Here is a 21,998-nt window from a genome sequence, read left to right on the forward strand (position 1 = left end):
AGCCAACCTCCCCTACCATTGCCCCCGGCCTCTCAGCCAGCCTCCCTTCCTCATGCCCCCAGGCCTCTCAGCCAGCCTCCCCTCCCCATGGCCCCCAGGCCTCACAGCCAGCCTCCCCTACCATTGCCCCCGGCCTCACAGCCAGCCTCCCCTCCACATGGCCCCAGGCTTCACAGCCAGCTTCCCCTCGCCATGGTGCTGCGCCTCACAGCCAGCCTCCCCTCCCTATTGTCCCCAGACCTCACAGCCAGCCTCCCCTCCCCATGGTGCTGCGCCTCACAGCCAGCCTCCCATCCCCATGGCCCCCAGGCCTCACAGCCAGCCTCCCCTCCCCATGGCCCCCAGGCCTCACAGCCAGCCTCCCCTCCCCATGGTGCTGTGCCTCACAGCCAGCCTCCCCTCCCCATGGCCCCCAGGCCTCACAGCCAGCCTCCCCTCCCCATGGCCCCCAGGCCTCACAGCCAGCCTCCCCTCCCCATGGCCCCCGGGCCTCACAGCCAGCCTCCTCTCCCCATGGCCCCAGGCCTCACAGCCAGCCTCCCCTTCCCATGGTCCCCAGGCCTGCTTCCGAGAGATCACAGAATCACAGTGCAGAAGAGGCCCTTCGGCCCATCGAGTCTGCACCGACACATGAGAAACATGTGTTTACCTACCTAATCCCATTTACCAGCACTTGGCCCATGGCCTTGAATGTTATGACATGTCAAGTGCTCATCCAGGTACTTTAGAAAGGATGTGAGGCAACCCGCCTCCACCACCCTCCCAGGCAGCGCATTCCAGACCGTCACCACCCTCTGGGTGAAAAGGTTTTTCTTCACATCCCCCCTCAGCCTCCTGCCCCTCACCTTGAATTTATGCCTCACAGCCAGCCTCCCCTCCCCATGGCCCCCAGGCCTCACAGCCAGCCTCCCCTCCCCATGGTGCTGGGCCTCACAGCCAGCCTCCCTTCCCCATGGCCCCCAGGCCTCACAGCCAGCCTCCCCTCCACATGGCCCCCAGGCCTCACAGCCAGCCTCCCCTCCCCATGGTGCTGGGCCTCTCAGCCAGCCTCCCCTCCGCATGGCCCCCAGACCTCACAGCCAGCCTCCCCTCCCCATGGCCCCATGCCTCACAGCCAGCCTCCCCTCCACATGGACCAAGGCCTCACAGCCAGCCTCTCCTCCCCATGGCCCCCAGGCCTCACAGCCAGCCTCCCCTCCCCATGGCCCCAGGCCTCACAGCCAGTCTCCCCTCCCCATCGCCCCCAGGCCTCACAGCCAGCCTCTCCTCCCCATGGCCCCCAGGCCTCACAGCCAGCCTCCCCTCCCCATGGTGCTGGGCCTCACAGCCAGCCTCCCCTCCCCATGGCCCATAGGCCTCACAGCCAGCCTCCCCTCCCCATGGTGCTGGGCCTCACAGCCAGCCTCCCCTCCCCATGGCCCCCAGGCCTCTCAGCCAGCCTCCCCTCCCCATGGCCCCCAGGCCTCACAGCCAGCCTTCCCTACCATTGCCCCCGGCCTCTCAGCCAGCCTCCCTTCCTCATGCCCCCAGGCCTCTCAGCCAGCCTCCCCTCCCCATGGCCCCCAGGCCTCACAGCCAGCCTCCCCTACCATTGCCCCCGGCCTCACAGCCAGCCTCCCCTCCACATGGCCCCAGGCTTCACAGCCAGCTTCCCCTCGCCATGGTGCTGCGCCTCACAGCCAGCCTCCCCTCCCCATTGTCCCCAGACCTCACAGCCAGCCTCCCCTCCCCATGGTGCTGCGCCTCACAGCCAGCCTCCCCTCCCCATTGTCCCCAGACCTCACAGCCAGCCTCCCCTCCCCTTGGTGCTGCGCCTCACAGCCAGCTTCCCCTCCCCGTGGCCCCCAGGCCTCACAGCGAGCCTCCCCTCCCCATGGCCCCCAGGCCTCACAGCCAGCCTCCTCTCCCCATGGCCCCAGGCCTCACAGCCAGCCTCCCCTCCCCATGGTCCCCAGGCCTCACAGCCAGCCTCCCCTCCCCATTGCCCCGGGCCTCACAGCCAGCCTCCCCTCCCCATGGCCCCAGGCCTCACAGCCAGCCTCCCCTCCCCATTGTCCCTGGCCTCACAGCCAGCCTCCTCTCCCCATGGTGCTGGGCCTCACAGCCAGCCTCCCCTCCCCATGGTCCCCAGGCCTCTCAGCCAGTCTCCCCTCCCCATTGCCCCGGGCCTTACAGCCAGCCTCTCCTCCCCATTCCCCTTGGCCTCACAGCCAGCCTCCCCTCCCCATGGCCCCAGGGCTCACAGCCAACCTCCCCTCCCCAAGGCCCCAGGCCTCACAGGCAGCCTCCCCTCCCCATGGCCCCCAGGCCTCACAGCCAGCCTCCCCTCCCCATGGTGCTGGGCCTCACAGCCAGCCTCCCCTCCCCATGGTGCTGGGCCTCACAGCCAGCCTCCCCTCCCCATGGCCCCCAGGCCTCACAGCCAGCCTCTCCTCCCCATGGTCCCCAGACCTCACAGCCAGCCTCCCCTCCCCATGGCCCCAGGCCTCACAGCCAGCCTCCCCTCCACATGGCCCCAGGCCTCACAGCCAGCCTATCCTCCCCATGGTGCTGGGCCTCTCAGCCAGCCTCCCCTCCCCATGGCCCCCAGGCCTCACAGCCAGCCTCCCCTCCCCATGTCCCCAGGCCTCTCAGCCAGCCTCCCTTCCCCATGGTCCCCAGGCCTCTCAGCCAGCCTCCCCTCCTCATGGCCCCCAGGCCTCACAGCCAGCCTCCCCTACCATTGCCCCCGGCCTCACAGCCAGCCTCCGCTCCACATGGCCCCAGGCTTCACAGCCAGCCTCCCCTACCCATGGTGCTGCGCCTCACAGCCAGCCTCCCCTCCCCATGGTGCTGGGCCTCACAGCCAGCCTCCCCTCTCCATTGCCCTGGGCCTCACAGCCAGCCTGCCTTCCCCGTGGCCCCAGTCCTCACAGCCAGCCTCCCCTCATCATGGCCCTAGGCCTCACAGCCAGCCTCCCCTCCCCATGGCCCCAGGCCTCACAGCCAGCCTCCCCTCCCCATGGTGCTGGGCCTCTCAGCTAGCCTCCCCTCCACATGGCCCCGGGCCTCTCAGCCAGCCTCCCTTCCCCGTGGCCCCAGGCCTCACAGCCAGCCTCTCCTCCCCACGGTGCTGGGCCTCACACCCAGCCTCACCTCCCCATGGCCCCAGGCCTCACAGGTAGCCTCATCTCCCCATGGCCCCGGGCCTCACAGCCAGCCTCTCCTCCCCATGGCACCCAGGCCTCACAGCCAGCCTCCCTTCCCCGTGGCCCCAGGCCTCACAGTCAGCCTCCCCTCCCCATGGCACCCAGGCCTCACAGCCAGCCTCCCTTCCCTGTGGCCCCAGGCCTCTCAGCCAGCCTCCCTAACCCATGGCCCCAGGCCTCACAGCCAGCCTCCCTTCCCTGTGGCCCCAGGCCTCTCAGCCAGCCTCCCTTACCCATGGCCCAAGGCCTCACAGCCAGCCTCCCTTCCCTGTGGCCCCAGGCCTCACAGCCAGCCTCTCCTCCCCTGGGCCCCGGCCTACGCTTGCCCACACTCTACTCCCTGGGCCCAGGTTGGAGGTGCTTGAGCATCACTGGTATGTACCACTCTTGAGCAGTGCATCCCAGATCCTAACCACTTACTGCATGAAACAGTTTTTCTTCGAGTCACCATTGCTTGTTTTTGCCTATTACCTTAGACCTGTATCCTGTTGTTCTTGATCCTTCCATCAATGGGAACAATCTCTGCCCATCTAATCTGTCTAGACCTTTCATGTTTTTGAATACCTCTATCCATTTTCCTCTCTACCTTCTATTCTCCAAAGGAAACAGTCCCAATTTCTCAATCTGTCTTCATAACTTAAGTTCCTCATTCCAGGAACCATACTCATGAATCTTTTCTACACCCTCTCTAATGACTTCACATTCATCCTAAAGTGTGGTGCCCAGAAGCAATATTGTGGAGTAACTCACAGTCCAGTGAGGACAGGGAGAGGCAGTCCAATAACTTGATATATTTATAATGTACTTTTCTGTGGAATCCAGTTTGTTACTTTACTTTTTGTGATAAAATGTTCACTAAACGCAAACAGTAATAATTGTTCTTGTTCCACAGAAATTTCAGGATCTACAGAAAAGGTAAAATTTAGACCCTTGATTTGATTTTTATTTCTAACATATTTCTCCCCCACCCTGGAATGATCCAACACTGACCTTTATCTCCTGTTTCAGAGTGAAGCGAACTCTCCCAGAGCCACAGAAGGTTTACCCTTTAATAAATGTGGGGAAGTACATTGGGTCACTGCAGTACAGAGTGTGGAAAAAGATGCTGACGGTGATTAATACAGGTGGGTGTGAGCTTCCTGACACCAGCTATTAAACAGCTCTCTCTATTGTTAGAAGCTGTCTCTTAAATGGTTGAGTAATGATCAGGCTACCTCCCAGCCATCCTAGCTTACAATACCGGGCAGGTGTTGTAAACTAGGACAAGTGGCAAGTAACATTCATGTCACACAAGTGTCAGGCAATGACCATCTCCAACAAGAGAGAATCCAATCATCACCCCTTGACGTTCAATGACATTACCATCACTGAATCCCCTACCATCAACATCCTAGGGGTTACCATTGACCAGAAACTGAACTGGACTAGCCATGTAAATACTGTGACAAGAGCAGGTCAGAGTCTAGGAATCCTGCAATGAGTAACTCACCTCCTGACTCCCCAAAGTTTGTCCACTGTCTACAAGACACAAGTCAGGAATGTGATGGAATACTCTCCACTTGCCTGGATGAGTGCAGCTCCCACAACACTCAACAAGCTTGACACTGTCCAGGACAAAGCAGCCCGCTTGATTGGCAGCCCACCCACAAACATTCTGTCCCTCCTTCACCGACACACAGTAGCAACAGTGTGTGTACCATCTGCAAGATGCACTGCAGAAATTCTCCAAGGCTCCTTCGGGAGCACCTTCCAGACCCACAACCACTACCATCTAGAAGGACAGGGGCAGCAGATACATGGGAACACCACCACCTGGAAGTTCCCCTCCAAGTCACTCATCATCCTGACTTGGAAATATATCGCCGTTCCTTCACTGTCGCTGGGTCAAAATCCTGGAACGCCCTCCCTAACAGCACTGTGGGTGTACCTACACCACATGGACTGCAGCGGTTTAAGAAGGCAGCTCACCACCACCTTCTCAAGGGCAGCTAGGGATGGGCAACAAATGCTGGCCCAGGCAGCAAAACCCACATCCCATGAACGAATAACAATAAAAAAAGATTTTTGTGGACAGAGGACACCAGACATATGAGTTTAATGTCAGTACAAGAAGTGCAATAGAGAAGTGTAGGTGTTTTGAAGTCTGGTTCCTTGATGCTTAGATAAATCTGGTCGACACCTTCAAAACAATCTGTCGAAGGTCTCCAACATCACTATAGCTTAATACATAATATTACAGTGAAGAAAAACTAGCTGCTACTGGAAGGCGATGATGAAGATGTTGGGAAGAAAATCCATTCACACACTGTGAGGAGAGTACACAGGAAGAGATGGTGACTTCGTGGTATCACTGGACTAATAATCCAGAAGCCTGAGCTAATGTTCTGGGGGCACACGTTCAAATCCCGTCATGGCAGCTGGTGGAATTTAAATACAATTAATTTAAAAAAATACGGAATTGAAAGCTCGTCTTAGAAATAATGACCATGAAGGGACTAACGCTATGGTTGCTAACTTTGCTAATGACACAAAGATAGGTAGGAAAGTAAGTTGTGAAGAGGACATAAGGAGGCTACAAAGGGACACAGGTAGGTTGTGAGTGGGCAAAGATCTGGCAAATGTGAAATTGCCCATTTTGACAAGCAGAATAAAAAAGAAGCTTATTATCTAAATCGTGAGAGATTGCAGAGCTCTGAGATTCAGAGGGATCTGGGTGTCCTCGTGCATGAATCACAAAAGGCTAGTCTTTAGGTACAGCAGGTAATTAGGAAAGATAATAGAATGTTATCGTTTTTCGCGAGGAGAATTGAATACAAAAGTAGAGGGGTTATGCTTCAGTTGTTCCGGACACTGGTGAGACCATATATGGAGCACTGTGTACAGTGTTGGTCTCCTTATTTAAGGACAGATGTAAATGCTTTAGAAGCTGTTCAGGAAAGGTTTACTAGACTAATACCAGGAATGGGCAGGTTCTCTTATGAGGAAAGGCTGGATAGACTAGGATTGTATCCACTGGAATTTAGAAGAGTAAGAGGTGACTTGATTGAAACTTTTAAGATCCTGAGGAGTCTTGACAGGGTGGATGTGGAGAGGGTGTTCCCTCTTCTGGGAGAATCTAGAACTAGGAGTCATTGCTTAAAAATAAGGCATCGCTCATTTAAGACAGAGATGAGGAGAAATCTTTCCTCAGACAGTTGTGAGCCTTTGGAACTCTTCCTCAAAAGGCAGTGGAAGCAGTGTTTGAATATTTTTAAGGTAGAGGTAGATAGATTCTTAATATATAAATAAGTGGGTGAAAGGTTAGCAGGAGTAGGCAGGAGGTTACAATCAGATCATCCCTGTCATTGAATGGCAGAGCAGGCTCGAAGGACCAAGGAGCCTATTCCTGCTCCTAATTCATACGTTCATTCTAATTGTCATCAATTGTCATAAAAACCCATCTGGTTCACTAATGTCCTTTAGGGAAGGAAATCTGCCGTCCTTACCCAGCCTGACCGACATGTGACTCCAGACCCACCACAACAATATGGTTGACTCGTAACTGCCCTATGAAATGGCCTAGCAAGCCACTCAGTTCAAGGGCAATTAGGAATGGGCAACAAATGCTGGCCTTGCTGACATCCCATGAAAGAATAAATTAAAAAGAAGAGGAGAATGTGGTATACAACCAGTAAAGAGAGGCAGGACGGCATCAATTCAAGTTTGAAAACCCGTGGAAAAAAGTTGTATATCTGGAAACCTGAAATAACACAACATGCTGGAAATACTCAGCAGGTCAGACAGCATCCGTGGAGGGAGAAACAGAGTTAACATTTCAGGTCGGTGACCTTTCATCAGAACTGGGAATCAGTTAGAGATGTGATAAGTTTTTGAACAAAAGAAGGTGGGACAAGGGCAAAAGGAAGCTCTGTGATTGGGTGGAAGACAGGAGAGACTGAATGACAGAAGAGTGAGCCCTCCAGGGCCAAAGGGAATGGAGAAGGGGCAAGAAAAGAAACACAGAAGCAAAAAGTGTAACGTGAACAGGTGTGTTACTGGCTGGAAGAAAAAATAACAGGGGAACTGAAACATGCAAAGCGGTCACCCAGTCTGCATTTGGTCTCCCGAGTGTAGAGGAGGCCACACTGTGAGACTAGATTTAAAGAATGCAGATTAATCGCTGCTTCACCTGTTTGAAAGTGAAAATAAGAGAAAAAAAACAAAACGTGCAAAGAAGAAGAAACAAAATATGGGGACAGAATTTACGGTCTAAACTTGTTGAACTCAATCTTGAGTCCAGAAAGCTATGAAGTGCCTAATTGAAAGATGAAGTGCTGTTTCTCAAGGTTGTGTTGCAGCAGGCCAAGGACAGAGATGTCAGCGTGAGAGCAAGGTGGAGAATTAAAATGACAGGCTACTAGAAGCTCAGGGTCATGGTCATGGACTGAACAGAGGTGTCCTGCAAGGTGCAAGAGATGTAACGCACACCCGGTTACCTCCTCCCACCCCACCGTCCAAAGCCCCAAACATCACTTGCAGGTGAAGCAGCGATTAGTCTGCATTCTTTCAATTTAGTCTACTGTATTCTCGGCTCGCAATGTGCTCTCCTCTATGCTCGGGAGATCAAATGCAGACTGAGTGGCTGCTTTGCATGTTTCAGTTCTCCTCTTATTTTTCCATCCAGTTTGTGGCACACCTGTTCTCAGTACACCTTTGGTTGTTTCTTTTCCTGCCCCATTATCATTCCCTTTCGCCCTCGAAGATTAAGGGCTATATTTTAGTATTCAAGACAGGTAATTCAATTTTCAGGGTGGGTGAATAGGGTCGGGATGTAGTCGGGATAGAGTCCCACCCGCCCGCCCTGGAAGCAGATAGAAGTGGCCATAGGAGCAGCCAAGTGCCAAGGAGGGCTGTTTAAAAGGCCCGTCTTGGTTCTATGGGACTTTGTCTCTGTTGTTTATTTATATTTTAGGCCCTCTATCCCTCATTCCGCATACCCTTCCACCTACTCCCCATGCCAACTCATGTTCCCCACCCACCCCAAATGGCCCCTCATATTTTCCATGCCAACTCATGGCATTTCTAGGCCCATTCACCCAGTATACACCCTGTACAGAACCAATGAACCCCACAGTAAAATGGCATGTGTGGAACTGTTTAAAAAAAACAACCATCCATAATTTTTTAAAAAGCTACTGTTGAAACAACCTTATAAAAACGTTAATCAGCCAGATATTTAAAGCATCAATAACAGAAGCTTTGGAACACTTAACGCCTCTTTATCTTGAGTAAATAAACACTGAGCCATTGCCAAAAGAGACCACATTACTTGGCAGAGACCCCAGATTCCCATAAATGGATTATGTGAGTGAGTTTGTTGACACAGTGCACACAAGATTGATAGCTGTGAGCGAGATAATGAAAAGATTCTAAATGAAAATACGGGAAGATAGCTTGGATAGCGAGAATTTATAGGGAAGGTTTTCACAAGGAAAAGAGGCAAGATTTGGTAGAAATTGGAAAGAAATGAATAAAATACTGCCCGGAGTGGTGACATGAAATGTGAGTGAGGTATGTATTTGCAGCATTTTCTGTTTCTATTTGAGACTTGCTGCAGTTAGCAGGTCATTCAGCCCATTAGTGTTCTCTCTGTGATTGGAGTATCTCCTTTTTCTTCTCCCTCTCTTTCTCCCCATCTACTCAGGGATTTACTGAGATTTCAGTTTTCATTTATGATGAAGGGGCTAACTCAAGATGTTAACCTCGCCCTTCTTGTTTCAGATGCTTTTTGCTGTGCAGTGCATTTCCAGCATATCAAAAAGATAGGTAGGTTGGCAGAGGGGGTGGGGTTGCTTTGTTAGTAAGAATGAGATTAAATCGATAGCAAAAAATGACGTAGGGTCACATAATGTAGAATCTGTGTGGTTAGAGTTGAGGAATCGCAAAGTTAAAAAAACCATAATGGGAGTTATGTACAGGCCTCTGAACAGTAGTCAGGATATGGGGCACAAGATACACCAGGAGATAGAAAAGGCGTGTGAGAAAGGCAAGGTTACAGTGATCATGGGGGATTTCAATATGCAGGTAGACTGGGAAAATCAGGTTGGTAGTGGATCCTAAGAAAAGGAATTTGTGGAATGTCTACGAAATGGCTTTTTGGAGCAGCTTGTGGTGGAGCCCACTAGGGAACAGGCAATTCTAGATTTAGTGATGTGTAATGAGGCAGATTTGATAAGGGAGCTTAAGGCGAAGGAGCCCTTAGGAGGAAGTGACCATAATATGATAGAATTTACCCTGCAATTTGAGAGGAAAAAGCTGGAATCAGATGTAACGGTATTACAGTTGAATAAAGGCAACTACAGAGGCATGAAGGAGGAGCTGGCCAGAATTGACTGGGAGATGAGCCTAGCAGGAAAGACAGTGGAACAGCAATGGCAGGGGTTTCTGGGAGTAATTTGGGAGACACAGCAAAAATTCATCCCTAGGAAGAAGAAGCATACTAAAGGGAGAACGAGGCAACCATGGCTGACAAGGGAAGTCAGGGACAGCATAAAAGCTAAAGAGAAAGCATACAACGTGGCAAAGAACAATGGGAAACCAGGGGATTGGGAAGCCTGCAAAGACCAACAGAGGACAACTAAAAAAGAAATAAGGAGGGAGAAGATTAAATATGAGGGTAAACTAGCCAGTAATATAAAAGAAGATTGCAAGAGTTTTTTTCGATATATAAAGGATAAGAGAGAGGCAAAAGTGGACATTGGGCCACTGGAAAATGACGCTGGAGAAGTAGTAGTGGGGAACAAAGAAATGGCGGAGGAACTGAATAGATACTTTGTGTCAGTCTTCACGGTGGAAGACACAAGTAACATCCCCAATGTTTAAGAGAGTCAGGGGGGCAGAGGTGAGTATGGTGGCCATTACCAAGGAGAAGGTGCTAGGAAAACTGAAAGGTCTGAAGGTGGATAAATCACCTGGACCAGATGGATTACACCCCAGAGTTCTGAAGGAGATAGCTGAAGAGATAGTGGAGACGTTAGTGGTGATCTTTCAGGAATCACTGGAGTCAGGGAGGGTCCCAGAGGACTGGAAAATCGCTAATGTAACCCACCGGTTTAAGAAGGGAGTGAGGCAAAAGACGGGAAATTACAGGTCAATTAGCCTGACCCCAGTCGTTGGTAAGATTTTAGAGTCCATTATTAAGAATGAGATTTCAGAACACTTAAGAAGTGCATATTAAAATAGGGCAAAGTCAGCATGGTTTCATCAAGGGGAGGTCATGCCTGACAAATCTGTTAGAATTCTTTGAGGAGGTAATGAGTAGGTTAGACAAAGGAGAGCCAATGGATGTTATCTACTTGGACTTCCAGAAGGCCTTTGACAAGGTGCCGCACAGGAGGCTGCTCAGTAAGACAAGAGCCATGGTGTTAGAGGCAAGGTACTAGCATGGATAGAAGATTGGCTGTCTGGCAGGAGGCAGAGAGTGGGGATAAGGGGGTCCTTCTCAGGATGGCGACCGGTGACTAGTGGAGTTCCACAGGGGTCAGTGTTGGGACCACAACTTTTCACTTTATACATTAATGATCTAGATGAAGGAACTGAGGGCACTCTGGCTATGTTTGCAGATGATACAAAGATAGGTGGAGGGACAGGTGGTATTGAGGAGACGGGGAGTCTGCAGAAGGATTTGGACAGGTTAGGAGAATGGGCAAAGAAGTGGCAGATAGAATACAACATGGGGAAGTGTGAGATCATGAACTTTGGGAGGAAGAATAGAGGCATAGGCTATTTTCTAAATGGGGAGAGAATTCAGAAATCTGGAGTGCAAAGGGACTTGGGAGTCCTAATCCAGGATTCTCTTAAGGTTAACTTGCAGGTTGAGTCGGTAGTTAGGAAGGCAAATGCAATGTTGGCATTTATTTCAAGAGGACTAGAATATAAAAGCAGGGATGTGCTGCTGAGGCTTTATAAGGCTCTGGTCAGACCACATTTAGAATATTGTGAGCAATTTTGGGGCCCGTACCTCAGGAAGGATGTGCTGGCCCTGGAGAGGGTCCAGAGGAGGTTCACGAGAACGATCCCAGGAATGAAAGGCTTAACATATGAGGAACGTTTGAGGACTCTGGGTCTATACTTGATGGAGTTTAGGAGGATGAGAGGGGATCTGATTGAAACTTACAGAATACCAAAAGGCCTGGATAGAGTGGACGTGGGGAAGATGTTTCCATTAGTAGGAGAGACTAGGACCCGAGGGCACAGCCTCAGAGTAAAGGGAGGATCTTTTAGAACAGAGATGAGGAGAAACTTCTTTAGCCAGAGAGTGGTGAAGCTATGGAATTCATTGCCACAGAAGGCTGTGGAGGCCAGGTCATTGAGTGTATTTAAGACCGAGATAGATAGGTTCTTGATTGGTAAGGGGATCAAAGGTTACGGGGAGAAGGCGGGAGAATGAGGTTGAGAAACTTAGCCATGATTGAATGGTGGAGCAGACTCGATGGGCTGAATGGCCTAATTTCTGCTCCTATGTCTTATGGTCTTATTTCCCATTTTTATTATAAATAGGATAACTGTTTGAGTTAAATGCTGTTACCCGAGAAATATTTTGTAGATCAGTGCACTGCCGCGCTGCTCAATCTTTATAAAAGCTCTAAATATACAATTGGAATAATTTCAAGGCATCTTATTTTCAGGATATAGACCCCATCAAATTGTTTGAATGCCATAATAACACATCACCACATCAGACAGAATATTACATCCTCGGTACTTAATAGAATGATTTTAATTTTACCCACACTAATGGGTTATCAAATAGAAATGTATTCAATGGCATCTAACTGATATTGACCAGTTTTCCATGTGTAACTGTTTGAAGCTGTTCATTATATTTTCACTGTAGGTTGTGGGCACCAGGTAAAACCTTCCCCCGGGCAGTGTCTTCCCATTTCCCCTGTGCGCTCTTTAAACTCTTCCCCGGGGGATGAATTTCTAATTCTGGTTCATTGCTGATTTTCCCAATCACTAACCGGCTGTGAAAGTTACAGTGAGTGTGACTAACATTTTATTTCTGTCCATCTATTCCCAGCTCCAGTGACCTTGGATCCTAATACAGCCAATCTTTACCTTCTCCTGTCTGAGGACCTGAGGAACGTGAGAAACACTGGGAAATGGGAGCAGCTCCCCAACAATTCAGAGAGATTCGATCGATGTCCCTGTGTCTTAGGATTGGAGGGATTCGCATCAGGGGAACATTCCTGGGAGGTGGAGGTGGGGAACATGACTCAGTGGAATGTGGGTGTGGCTAAGGAGTCCATCAATAGGAAGGGTCAAATCTACCTGAGCCCAAGTAACGGATACTGGGCAATGGCACTAAGAGATGGAAATGACTACATAGCTTGTGACGAACCTTGGAAAAGCTTAGAGCTGAGTGTGAAGCCGAGAAAGATTCGAGTCTGTCTGGATTATGAGGGAGGGAAGGTGTCCTTTTATAACTCAGATAACAAGTCCCATATCTACACTTTCACTGCTGCATTCACTGAGAAACTCTATCCTTACTTCGGTCCGGGTTTTAATATAGGGGGTAAAAATCCAGACCCACTAAAAATCTGTCCCCGGACAGTAACAATCCAGGAGGAAGAAGGTTTAATTAATTTCTTCATATAAACAGCTTCTTAAACCAGGCATGATATTCCCAGACTTGGCAGCTCCAGCCACTCACTGGCAGCAAGAAGCCTTTACTCGAACACCCCATCCATTCACTCTCTGTTGAGTGTGAGATCCTGACAGTGGTGCAAGGATCTGGGAAAATCTCATCCCAGTAATACCAATAATCACTGATAAATACCCACACGGCCTGGCAAAAGCTCACTCTAATAATACCAATAATCACTGATAAATACCCACAGGGTCTGGGAAAAGCTCACTCTAATATCACCAATAATGACTGATAAATACCCATAGAGTCTGGGAAAAGCTCACTCTAATAATACCAATAATCACTGATAAATACCCACAGGGTCTGGGAAAAGCTCACTCTAATAACACCAATAATCACTGATAAATACCCGCAGGGTCTGGGTAAAGCTCACTCTAATAGCACCAATAATCACTGATAAATACCCACAGAGTCTGGGAAAAACTCACTCTAATAACACCAAAAATCACTGATAAATACCCACAGGGCCTGGGAAAAGCTCACTCTAATAATACCAATAATCACTGATAAATACCCACAGAGTCTGGGAAAAACTCACTCTAATAACACCAAACTCCATCTCCCAGTACCTCAGTGATAATGAGAGAAATAGTTTAATTTTAGGATCACAGCTTCTGTTTCCAACAGTAAATTGTATGAATATCAGTAAACAATGAATTGAACCATAATGACAGAATAGGCTGACACACAGTAAGCTACTGCTTTAAGAATATAGATGTAGGAAACTGCTGAACTGATGGTGTATCAGGACTATATAATTATTCCATTTCCCAATGGTCTTGAATGTATTTATCCACATGCATTTCGTGCTCTGCTCTGTATCTCTGGAGGGGTTTTTATGTGGGGCTTCAGTGACTGCTTCACCTGTGATGTAAGGTCAATGCAATATAGATTCGATACTTGCAACACAACCTGATAACAGGTTTACCTGTTGGTCATTTAAAGCATCTCTTTATTACAACATGTGTGATTCCTGTAATAGAAACAGAGAGTGTTGGAAAAACTCTGTAGGTCTGGCAACGTCTGTGGAGAGAGAAGCAGAGTTAACGTTTTGAGTCCAGTGCTTTCCTTTTTGGAACTGAAGGAAGATAGAGATGTGATGGGTTTATTTGCTGTTGAGAAAGGGGGAGAAGTGTAAATGATTTGGGTCAAATATAATCAAATAACAAGAAAGTTCTATCACATCTCTGACGAATATGGAATTTGAAAGACCATTGAGGAGAAATTAAATATTAGCTATTCTAAAGCACATACTCATACACACACAAAATCCCACAGTATGATAAAAGTAGACAGTATTTGTTTTCTTTGTCAATTTTTCTTGTACAAATTTGTCTTGATCTTTTTGGAAATCTCCAATGATGATCTAAAATGCAGAAAAATAATTTGCTTACACCCAAACCACTTACGGACAAACTTAAGGCTTGAGTTTTAATTCACCCCCTGGCATAAGGAGATACACTTTCACCTACATATACAACAACAGTCAATGTGCTGCCCAAATGTGATCCCTGTGATGAATGTATAAGGTAAGAGGTTGCATTCTGCAATAAAGTTCCTTAACAATCATCCCTGTCTGACAGCAGTGCTGAGTAACCGCACCAGGTTTATAGGTTTTTTTATTTTTATTCTTGCACAGGGTGTGGACATTGCTGCCGTGACCAGCATTTATTGCCCATCCCTACATGCCCTTGAGGTGCTGGTGAGCCACCTTCTCGAACCACTGCAGTCCATGTGTGTAGGAACACCCAGAGTGATGTTATGAAGGGAGTTTCAAGATTTTGATCCAGTGACGGTGAAGAAATGGAGATACAGTTCCAATTCAGGATGCCATGTGACTTGGAGGGGCACTTGCAGGTGGTGGTGTTCCATGCATTTGCTGACCTTGTCCTCCTAGGTGATGGAGTTTGGGGATTTGGAAGGTGCTGTCCAAGGAGCCTTGGCAAGTTGCTGCAGTGCATCTTGTAGATGGTACACACTGCTGCCACTGTGTGTCAGTGGTGGAGGGAGTGAATGTTTAAGATGGTGGATGGGGTGCCAAGCAAGTGGGCTGCTCCGTCCTGGATGGTGTCGAGCTTCTTGAATGTTGTTGGAGCTGCAGATCCAGTTAACATCGGATGAATGTAACAGACTGGAAATGGTTAATTAAAATTAAAAAGTTAATCAGGAGTTCCTGCAGCAAAGCTGAATGAATTGATGAAATTTTTTTAGTGCAGTAATGAACTAGAGGGGTGCTGTGGAGACATGATGCAGTGAATTCTTGGCATCTGAAATGCACTGCCTTGAACAGATTCAATAGTAATTTTCTAAAAGGAATTGGATAAATACTCGATGCGTAAACATTTACAGGGCTATGGGGAAAGAGAGGAAGTGAGACTAACTGGATAACTGTTTCAAAGAGGCTTGATGGGCTGAATGGCCTTCTCCTACATGTAAAATCCTATCATTATCAATGAGCAATGTCTGTTCTCAGCTTCCGTCTGTCACATATGATAACATAATCTCCAAATCATAGTGTCTGAGAACAACTAATCAATGTTCAGATTATGTGTCCAGGAGAAGCACTTGCTGTTTATTGGCTGACACAAGAGGGACAGATGAATGTTGGTTGGTCAAAGTACAGCCAGCATGGGACTGTAGAAAGGATGTCAGGGACAGACAAACCGGTGTCTAAAGAGACACACAGTTCAGAATCAAAACTGGGGGTGAACAGGTTCCCAGTGAGGATGGACTGAGCAGCTACATGAAAGAGTGGGTGGGATGAGAAGATGCTGTTAACCAACAGCAAGAGATACATGGACTTGAGTTGTTAAGTCCTGCAGACCAAAACTGTGGCTCTTGGGTTATGAGGTGCCTGCACCAATTGGCTTTCTGGAATTTTTAAAAATTCTTTCATAAGATGTGGGGGGTGCTGACAAGGCCAGCATTTGCTGACCAACCCTAATTGCCCTTGAGAGCAGTTAAGAGTCAACTGCATTGCTGTGGGTCTGGAGCCACACGTAGGCCAGACCAGTGGAGGACGGCAGGTTTCCTTCCCTAAAGGACATTAGTGAAGTGAACGGCTTTTTACAACAATCAATGGTAGTTTCATGGTCACCATAACTGAGACTAGGGCCGGAATTTGCTGTCCCCATTGGCTCGAGCGTCATGGCGGGCGTGATCGGCCAATATGGTGAGAAGGTCAAAAATCATGAAACCAGTTTGCGATTGTCCACTCCACCCGTCAATGGCGAGTCATGTTTCCTGCCGCTACATGTTGGGGACATCATTTTAATACATTTGCATCTGATTATAATTCTTGTTCGCTGGAATCACCCCCCCACGTCAAATTTACGCCCACATCAGCGGGAAAACACACCGGCCCAGGACACGTCTCGACAAGTGTGATGTGCAGAGGTTGGGACTTACTGTTAGAGCTCTGCTCACATCGTGGGCATCCGAGGAGCAGAAGATGCTGGATCCCTGCAGCTACTGCGCCCCAGAGGAACACGCGCGTCACATGCTGGATGGATGTTCATGGACATGGCTCCGCCATGAAGCTGCTCACGGATGGTGGGAGGTGTCCGTTGATGTCTGGGTTCTGCTTTGGGACATCAGAGTCTTGTTCATGGGAAGCTATGGATGATTGGCTGGAGGTGGGGGGGGGAGGTGGGGCGGAGTGGAAGGTCCAGCTGTGAATGGGAGAGGAAGGTGTACGGGGGTCGGGTGGGGGGGTGGTTGGGGTGGGAGAGGAGCATCTAGGTTTGACTGGGAGAGGAGAGGGTTGGGGAGGGGTGGTGAGGTTGAAAGGGGGAGGAACAAAGGTGTCAGGGGGGATGAGGTCAGGGGGAGGGAGAACTGGGGGAGGAGACCAGGGTACAATGGGGGAGAATGTGGCAACTGGGAAGGTCGGTGTAAGGGGTGAGGAAGGTGTAAGGAGTGTTCAGAGGGGGGAGAAAGTCCAGGGGGAGGAAGGAGTTTGGAGGGAGGGGAGAGTCCAGGAGGAAGAAGGAGTCCGGGGGGAGGGAAGGAGTTTGGAGGAGGGAAGGAGTCCGGGGGAGGAGGCAGTAAGGGTGGAGATTGGAGAAAGGATGGAGGAGGGACTAAGATTGTGGGGGATATCAGCAGAACATGCAAGGGAGGGTTCTGTGGAGTCGATGACTGCCTCATGGGGAGCGAACTGAGGGTGGGCACGGTGGGAGGGAATGGTGAGCATGAGAGGGCAGAGTGAGCCATTAGAGTGGGAGGGTGAAGGTACGATGATGGAGGTAGAAGGGACGGCAAAGGTGGTTAGTGGGGAGTCGGAGGCAGAGGTGGACCCTAGGGGTGGGAAGGAGGAGGTGAGGGAGGTCAATGTGGATTGGGGGTGGGGTTCATGGGGAGATAGGGAATCGTTCACCTGGGTATCCTGGAGAGAAAAGAGTCCTGGTTAGCAGGTGATGGTGGGGAGGCAGAACAGGGGGGGTCACCAGTGATGGGGGAAAGGACGTGGGTGACTGGGTGAGGGGAAAGGACAGCGGAGCTAAAAGCAAACCTTCCACCCATGCTTCTGAAATCGAAGGTGAGAGGAGCCTTGTGTTGGGCGGTAAAAGGTGCTGCATGGGAGTCTGATCAGTGGGTGGGTGGAGATGCAGCTCGGATGGACAACTGAAAGAGAACCCCAGCAGGCAGCATTGAGAATGCTCGAGGCATTGAGGTGAGTGTGATGGAGGAAGGCTTCGCATGCTGGGAGAGTGCTTGCACAAGGCTCCGAAAGGCCCTGCCCCCCCCCCCCCCCCCCCACCCCCCCACACACACACACACACACACGCTTCTCCCTCCAGAATCACTCGTGCTCTGGCTGACTGCAGCTGAACTGCTAGTGGAGGGGGTGGGGCGGGAGTGCGGGGTATGCAGGGGGAGGACTCACGAAGCCTGTAAATGAAGCCGAGAGACACCAGGCAGAATTTTCCGTGCCCGCTGGCGTCAGGCGTGTTCGGTGGCGAGAGTGGGCAACATGCCAAGAAGGCCAAAATTCAGTTTCACGACATCACAAAACCAGTTTGCGATTGTCCACTCAGCCCGTCGATAATGGGCCGCGTTTCCCGCCATCGGACATCGGGAACCTCACTGTAACACATCAGAGTATCATTAGGGTAGGAGGGTGAAGGTACGGTGATAGAGGTAGAAGTATCATTACAAGGCCAGCTCACCGGAATCACGCCCCCTGCTGGACCATCCGCCCACATCAGCCGGAAAACACGCCGGTGCAGAACACGTCTTGACAATTGTGATGCACAGAAGTCGGGACTTACCCGCCAGGGCCTTGCTCACATCGCGGACACCCAGGGAGCAGAAAATGCTGGAGCCCGACAGCAACGGGAGCCTGGAGGAACGTCCATGGCTTGCTGGGTGGATTCTCATGGTCATGGCTCCACCGTGAAGCAGCTCACGGAAGGTGGAAATCACCGTTGATGCTCACCATGGATAATGGTCGGGGGGCTGGGAAAGGAAGGACTAGGATCGGCTGGGAGAGGAAGAGGTGTCAAGGGTGAGATTGGGAGGGGGGAATTAAGTTGTCAGTGGGGGGTCAGGTTGGGAGAGGGAAATGAAGGTGTCAAGGGGTGAGGTTCGGAGGGAGCATGGGGGGTAAATGGGTAAGGGGGGAGAAGATAACAACTGAGGAGGTAGGTGTAAAGGGGGCAGTGTAAGGGAGAGAGCTTGGAGGGGGGAAGGAGTGCCGAGAAGGGAGGGAGTCCAGGGAGAGGAAGGAGTGTGGAGAGGGGAGGGAGTAAGGGTGGAGGAAGAAGTGAGGCTGGAGGAAGAGGAAAGGCTGGAGGAAGGGGTAGGGGAGGGAAGGACTAAGGGAAGTGTAAGAAATTCAGGTGTCTGAAGGAGTCATGAAGGGAGAGGAACTAAGCGGGGGCGCTAGGAGGACTAAGGTGGCGGGGGAAGGGATTCCAGGGGGGATGGAGTCCGGAGGGGGGCGGGAAGGGGTTCTGTGGGGGAAGGGGTATGGGGGGAAGGGGAATGTCCTGTTAAACGTGCAAGGGATGATGAGTCCATGACTGCCTCCTAGCGGGTGAACTAAGCATTGGCACGGTAAAAGGGAATGGTGAGAATGACTGAGGGCAGAGTGAGGTGGGAGGGTGGAGGGTGAGGGTTCGGTAGTGGTAGAACGCCGAGGGTGGTTGGTGGGAACTCGGAGGCAGACACGGACCCTGGGGGTGGGAAGGAGGAGGAGGGGAGGTTAATGTGGATGATGTGAATTAGCACCAAGCTGCCTAAATTGAAAGTGAAACGAGGGTGGTAGGCGAGATCAGGCGCTGCCTGGGAGTGTGATCAGTGGGTGGGCAGAGATGCAGGTCAGCTCCGATGGACACCTGAAAGCAAAACCCAGACCGGCTGCTCCCTCTGCGGCGACAGAAGACGAGGTCAAGGGCCTCAAAGGCAAAGGGGACTTGAAGGAAGAGGACAGCCTCTGAGATTCCTGAGTGGGTGACCCAGGGATGTCCAGCTGCCACTGCTCCCCCTTTCGGGTGCCTGAGGGCCCCGGCCTGACCCCTTGAGGGGAAGGAGCACCTGGAGGGACATCGAGGTGCCTCGTTTCCCTCTCAAGTCGCCACTGCAGGAACTCACCCATGGCTCCCATGAAGGAGTGCAGGTCTGTGCACACCTCCACATTCTGCTGGACCAGGATCTCCATGAATTCCGCCATCCTCCCCATGGAGACCTTCATTTGCACACATGTGGGCACCACTTCATCAGAGAGAGGCGGACGCACACTTCCAACTCACGTGTCACTCTGTTGAAGGCTTCCAACAGCTCTGTGTGATGTTCCCCCACCTTCTGCTGACTCTCCAGGATGAGCTGGAAGGCCAAACCCAGAGGCTCATCATCTGACTCGGACCTCACAGATGCCACTTCCCCGGCAGTCCTCCGAGCGCTGGGGATCTCGGCTGAACCTGCCTCCTCCTGCTGCAGACACATGTCCGTGTGGTGACCACCAGATTGTGAACCCGAGCCTGCCCTGGTTCTAGGTCCCACCGAGGTGTGTGTCTCTGTGCTGGTGCAGGGTGAGGGTAAGCGCTGTGACGGGTGGCCCAGGCTGCTTATTTCCATCTCTTCTATGGAGGTGTCCTCTTGGCTGGGGGTGACGAAGTGGATGGAGCTGAGGGGGTGGCTGGCTGAGGGTGTCGGTCCCTTGGCAGAGCTCCCTGAGAATCAAAGTAGAGATAGTTAGTGTATGGCAGCAGAGTTAAAAGCAGGAGAGAGAGCACTCACAGTTGTGTTGAGAGAGGGATGATGTGGCGCAGGATCCTCAGGTGGGTGTTCATTGCCGACCTCACTGTTACCACAGGCACAGTCCACATCCTCCCCAGTCAGTGCGATGCCATTCTTCTCAAAATGAGTGAGGGGCCTAATGTGGGCCACTCCTCCCCTCGTCTGGGACTCCTCCCTGCTGCTGTGAGCCAGCTTCTCCAACGTGAAAACAGATGGAGAGGGTGTGAGCAGGAGACATGGCACCGTGTGGAAAGTTTGTGTGGTGAGCGGAGCCATGGGGGATGAGGACATGAGCTCCAGAGGATTCGAGCCTGATGGAGTTGTGAGGGTGTGTGTGAGAGTTGGTGGTGTTGTCCCTTGAGGTGCGAGATCCCTGTGGATGTGTGATGGGTTTGTGAGTGTGTGAGTTGAGAGTGATGAGAAGAGTGACTGACTCTGGCAGAATGGATGCGAGCATTCATCCTCTTCCTGCACTGGGTGACTGTCCTCATTTGCAGAGCGTTGGCACTGACCACCCCCGCCACTGCCTCCCACGCTGGATTGGTGACCTCGCTTGCTGGTCTTCACCCAGAGCGGGGGTAGAGAGGAGGGCCTCCACTGCATCCACTAGGTGCTCGAGGGAGGTGTTGCTAAATTTGGAGGCAGCATGTTTCCTCCCTTTGTCCCAGCAGCTTCCTATCCCTTGAAGACTGGTAGCTCTGCAGGAGCGGCCTTTAAATATGGCGCCTGGGTTACTGAAGGTAACAATGGCGGGGCGGGTAAATCAGAGGCTGACCCGTCAGCGACCCGGGAATGAATTATTAATGAGGTGGGACATGCTGGGCAAGGGGTGATTTCACGGCGTGAAAAGCTGCCATTGTGGCTGGCGGGTAAACCGTCCTTTAGACCACATTCAGTGCAAATCTGGGACAATTTTTAAAAATTCCTTCATGGGACATGGGTGTTGCTGCATTTATTGCTCATCTTCAGAAGGCATTTTTTAAGAGCCAACCACATTGCTGAGGGTCTGAAGTCATATGTAGGCCAGACTAGGTAAGGATGGCAGATTTCCTTCCCTAAGGGACATTAGTGAACCAGCTAGGGTTTTTTTTTTATGGTTATACACCATAATTATCGTCATTAGATTTTTTAAAAATTCAAATTTCACCATCTGGAATTTGAACCCAGGTCCCTAAATTACCCTGGGTCTCTAGAACACTAGTTCAGTGATAATATACCATATACCATATACCACCACTACCTCCCCCAAGCCTTAGCTTTCAATTCCTGACTTAATTAATCAAATTCCACCGACTGCCATGGTGAGATTGGAACCCACGCCCGCGGACTATTAGCCTAGATCTCTGGATTACTAGGCCAATGTCCACCATCTCCCCCTATAACAGCTTGGAGGAGAGACACACTGAATCCTCCACAGAAGCTGCCCTGGTCGATGTGGTTCCCAGGACAGAGACAAATGCCCAGAACATCCAACTATAGTCGGAACCATTCCAACCAGCAGCACTACAGCAAAACTTACCCATGTATCTGCCAGCAATTTTTACCAGCTTTTCGATGCTTGTCTGATCCTGGTGGCTCCATTGCAGCAAACCAGGCAGACCTGAATGTAGCACAGCAGCAGCCCGCAGCCCGCAATCCCCCACCCCTAGCCCCCAGCCCCCATGATACAGGAAGACCTGGGAAGGCCTCTTAAGGGCAGCAGCAGGCAGTGTAGGGATTTAAACCGAAAGGTTAACTAATTGAAGCATCTGCACCATTTCCCAGGTTCTTCACAGCTTTTTAGTTTTTTAAATTCCTTTTAAACAATTAATGTTACTGGCATTCAATAATTCTAAGCGCAATTAGCTTTTCTTCTTTATTTTAAACCTGCAATGTTA

The 21,998-nt window shown here is 50.8% G+C and overlaps 1 protein-coding gene across 1 annotated transcript in view; it reads left to right on the forward strand.

Annotated features, from left to right (window-relative positions):
* LOC144695497 (uncharacterized) overlaps positions 1-21,998 on the forward strand; it is an 80,178-nt gene that overhangs the window by 23,229 nt on the left and 34,951 nt on the right. Inside the window, exons 4-6 of the mRNA XM_078566374.1 lie at positions 4,081-4,103; positions 4,197-4,312; positions 12,250-12,826. Coding sequence (XP_078422500.1) covers positions 4,081-4,103; positions 4,197-4,312; positions 12,250-12,826 — 716 coding nt within the window. The remainder of the gene's footprint in view (positions 1-4,080; positions 4,104-4,196; positions 4,313-12,249; positions 12,827-21,998) is intronic.

Source organism: Cetorhinus maximus, chromosome 21, assembly GCF_964194155.1.
Source record: "Cetorhinus maximus chromosome 21, sCetMax3.hap1.1, whole genome shotgun sequence".
Lineage (NCBI taxonomy): Eukaryota > Metazoa > Chordata > Chondrichthyes > Lamniformes > Cetorhinidae > Cetorhinus > Cetorhinus maximus.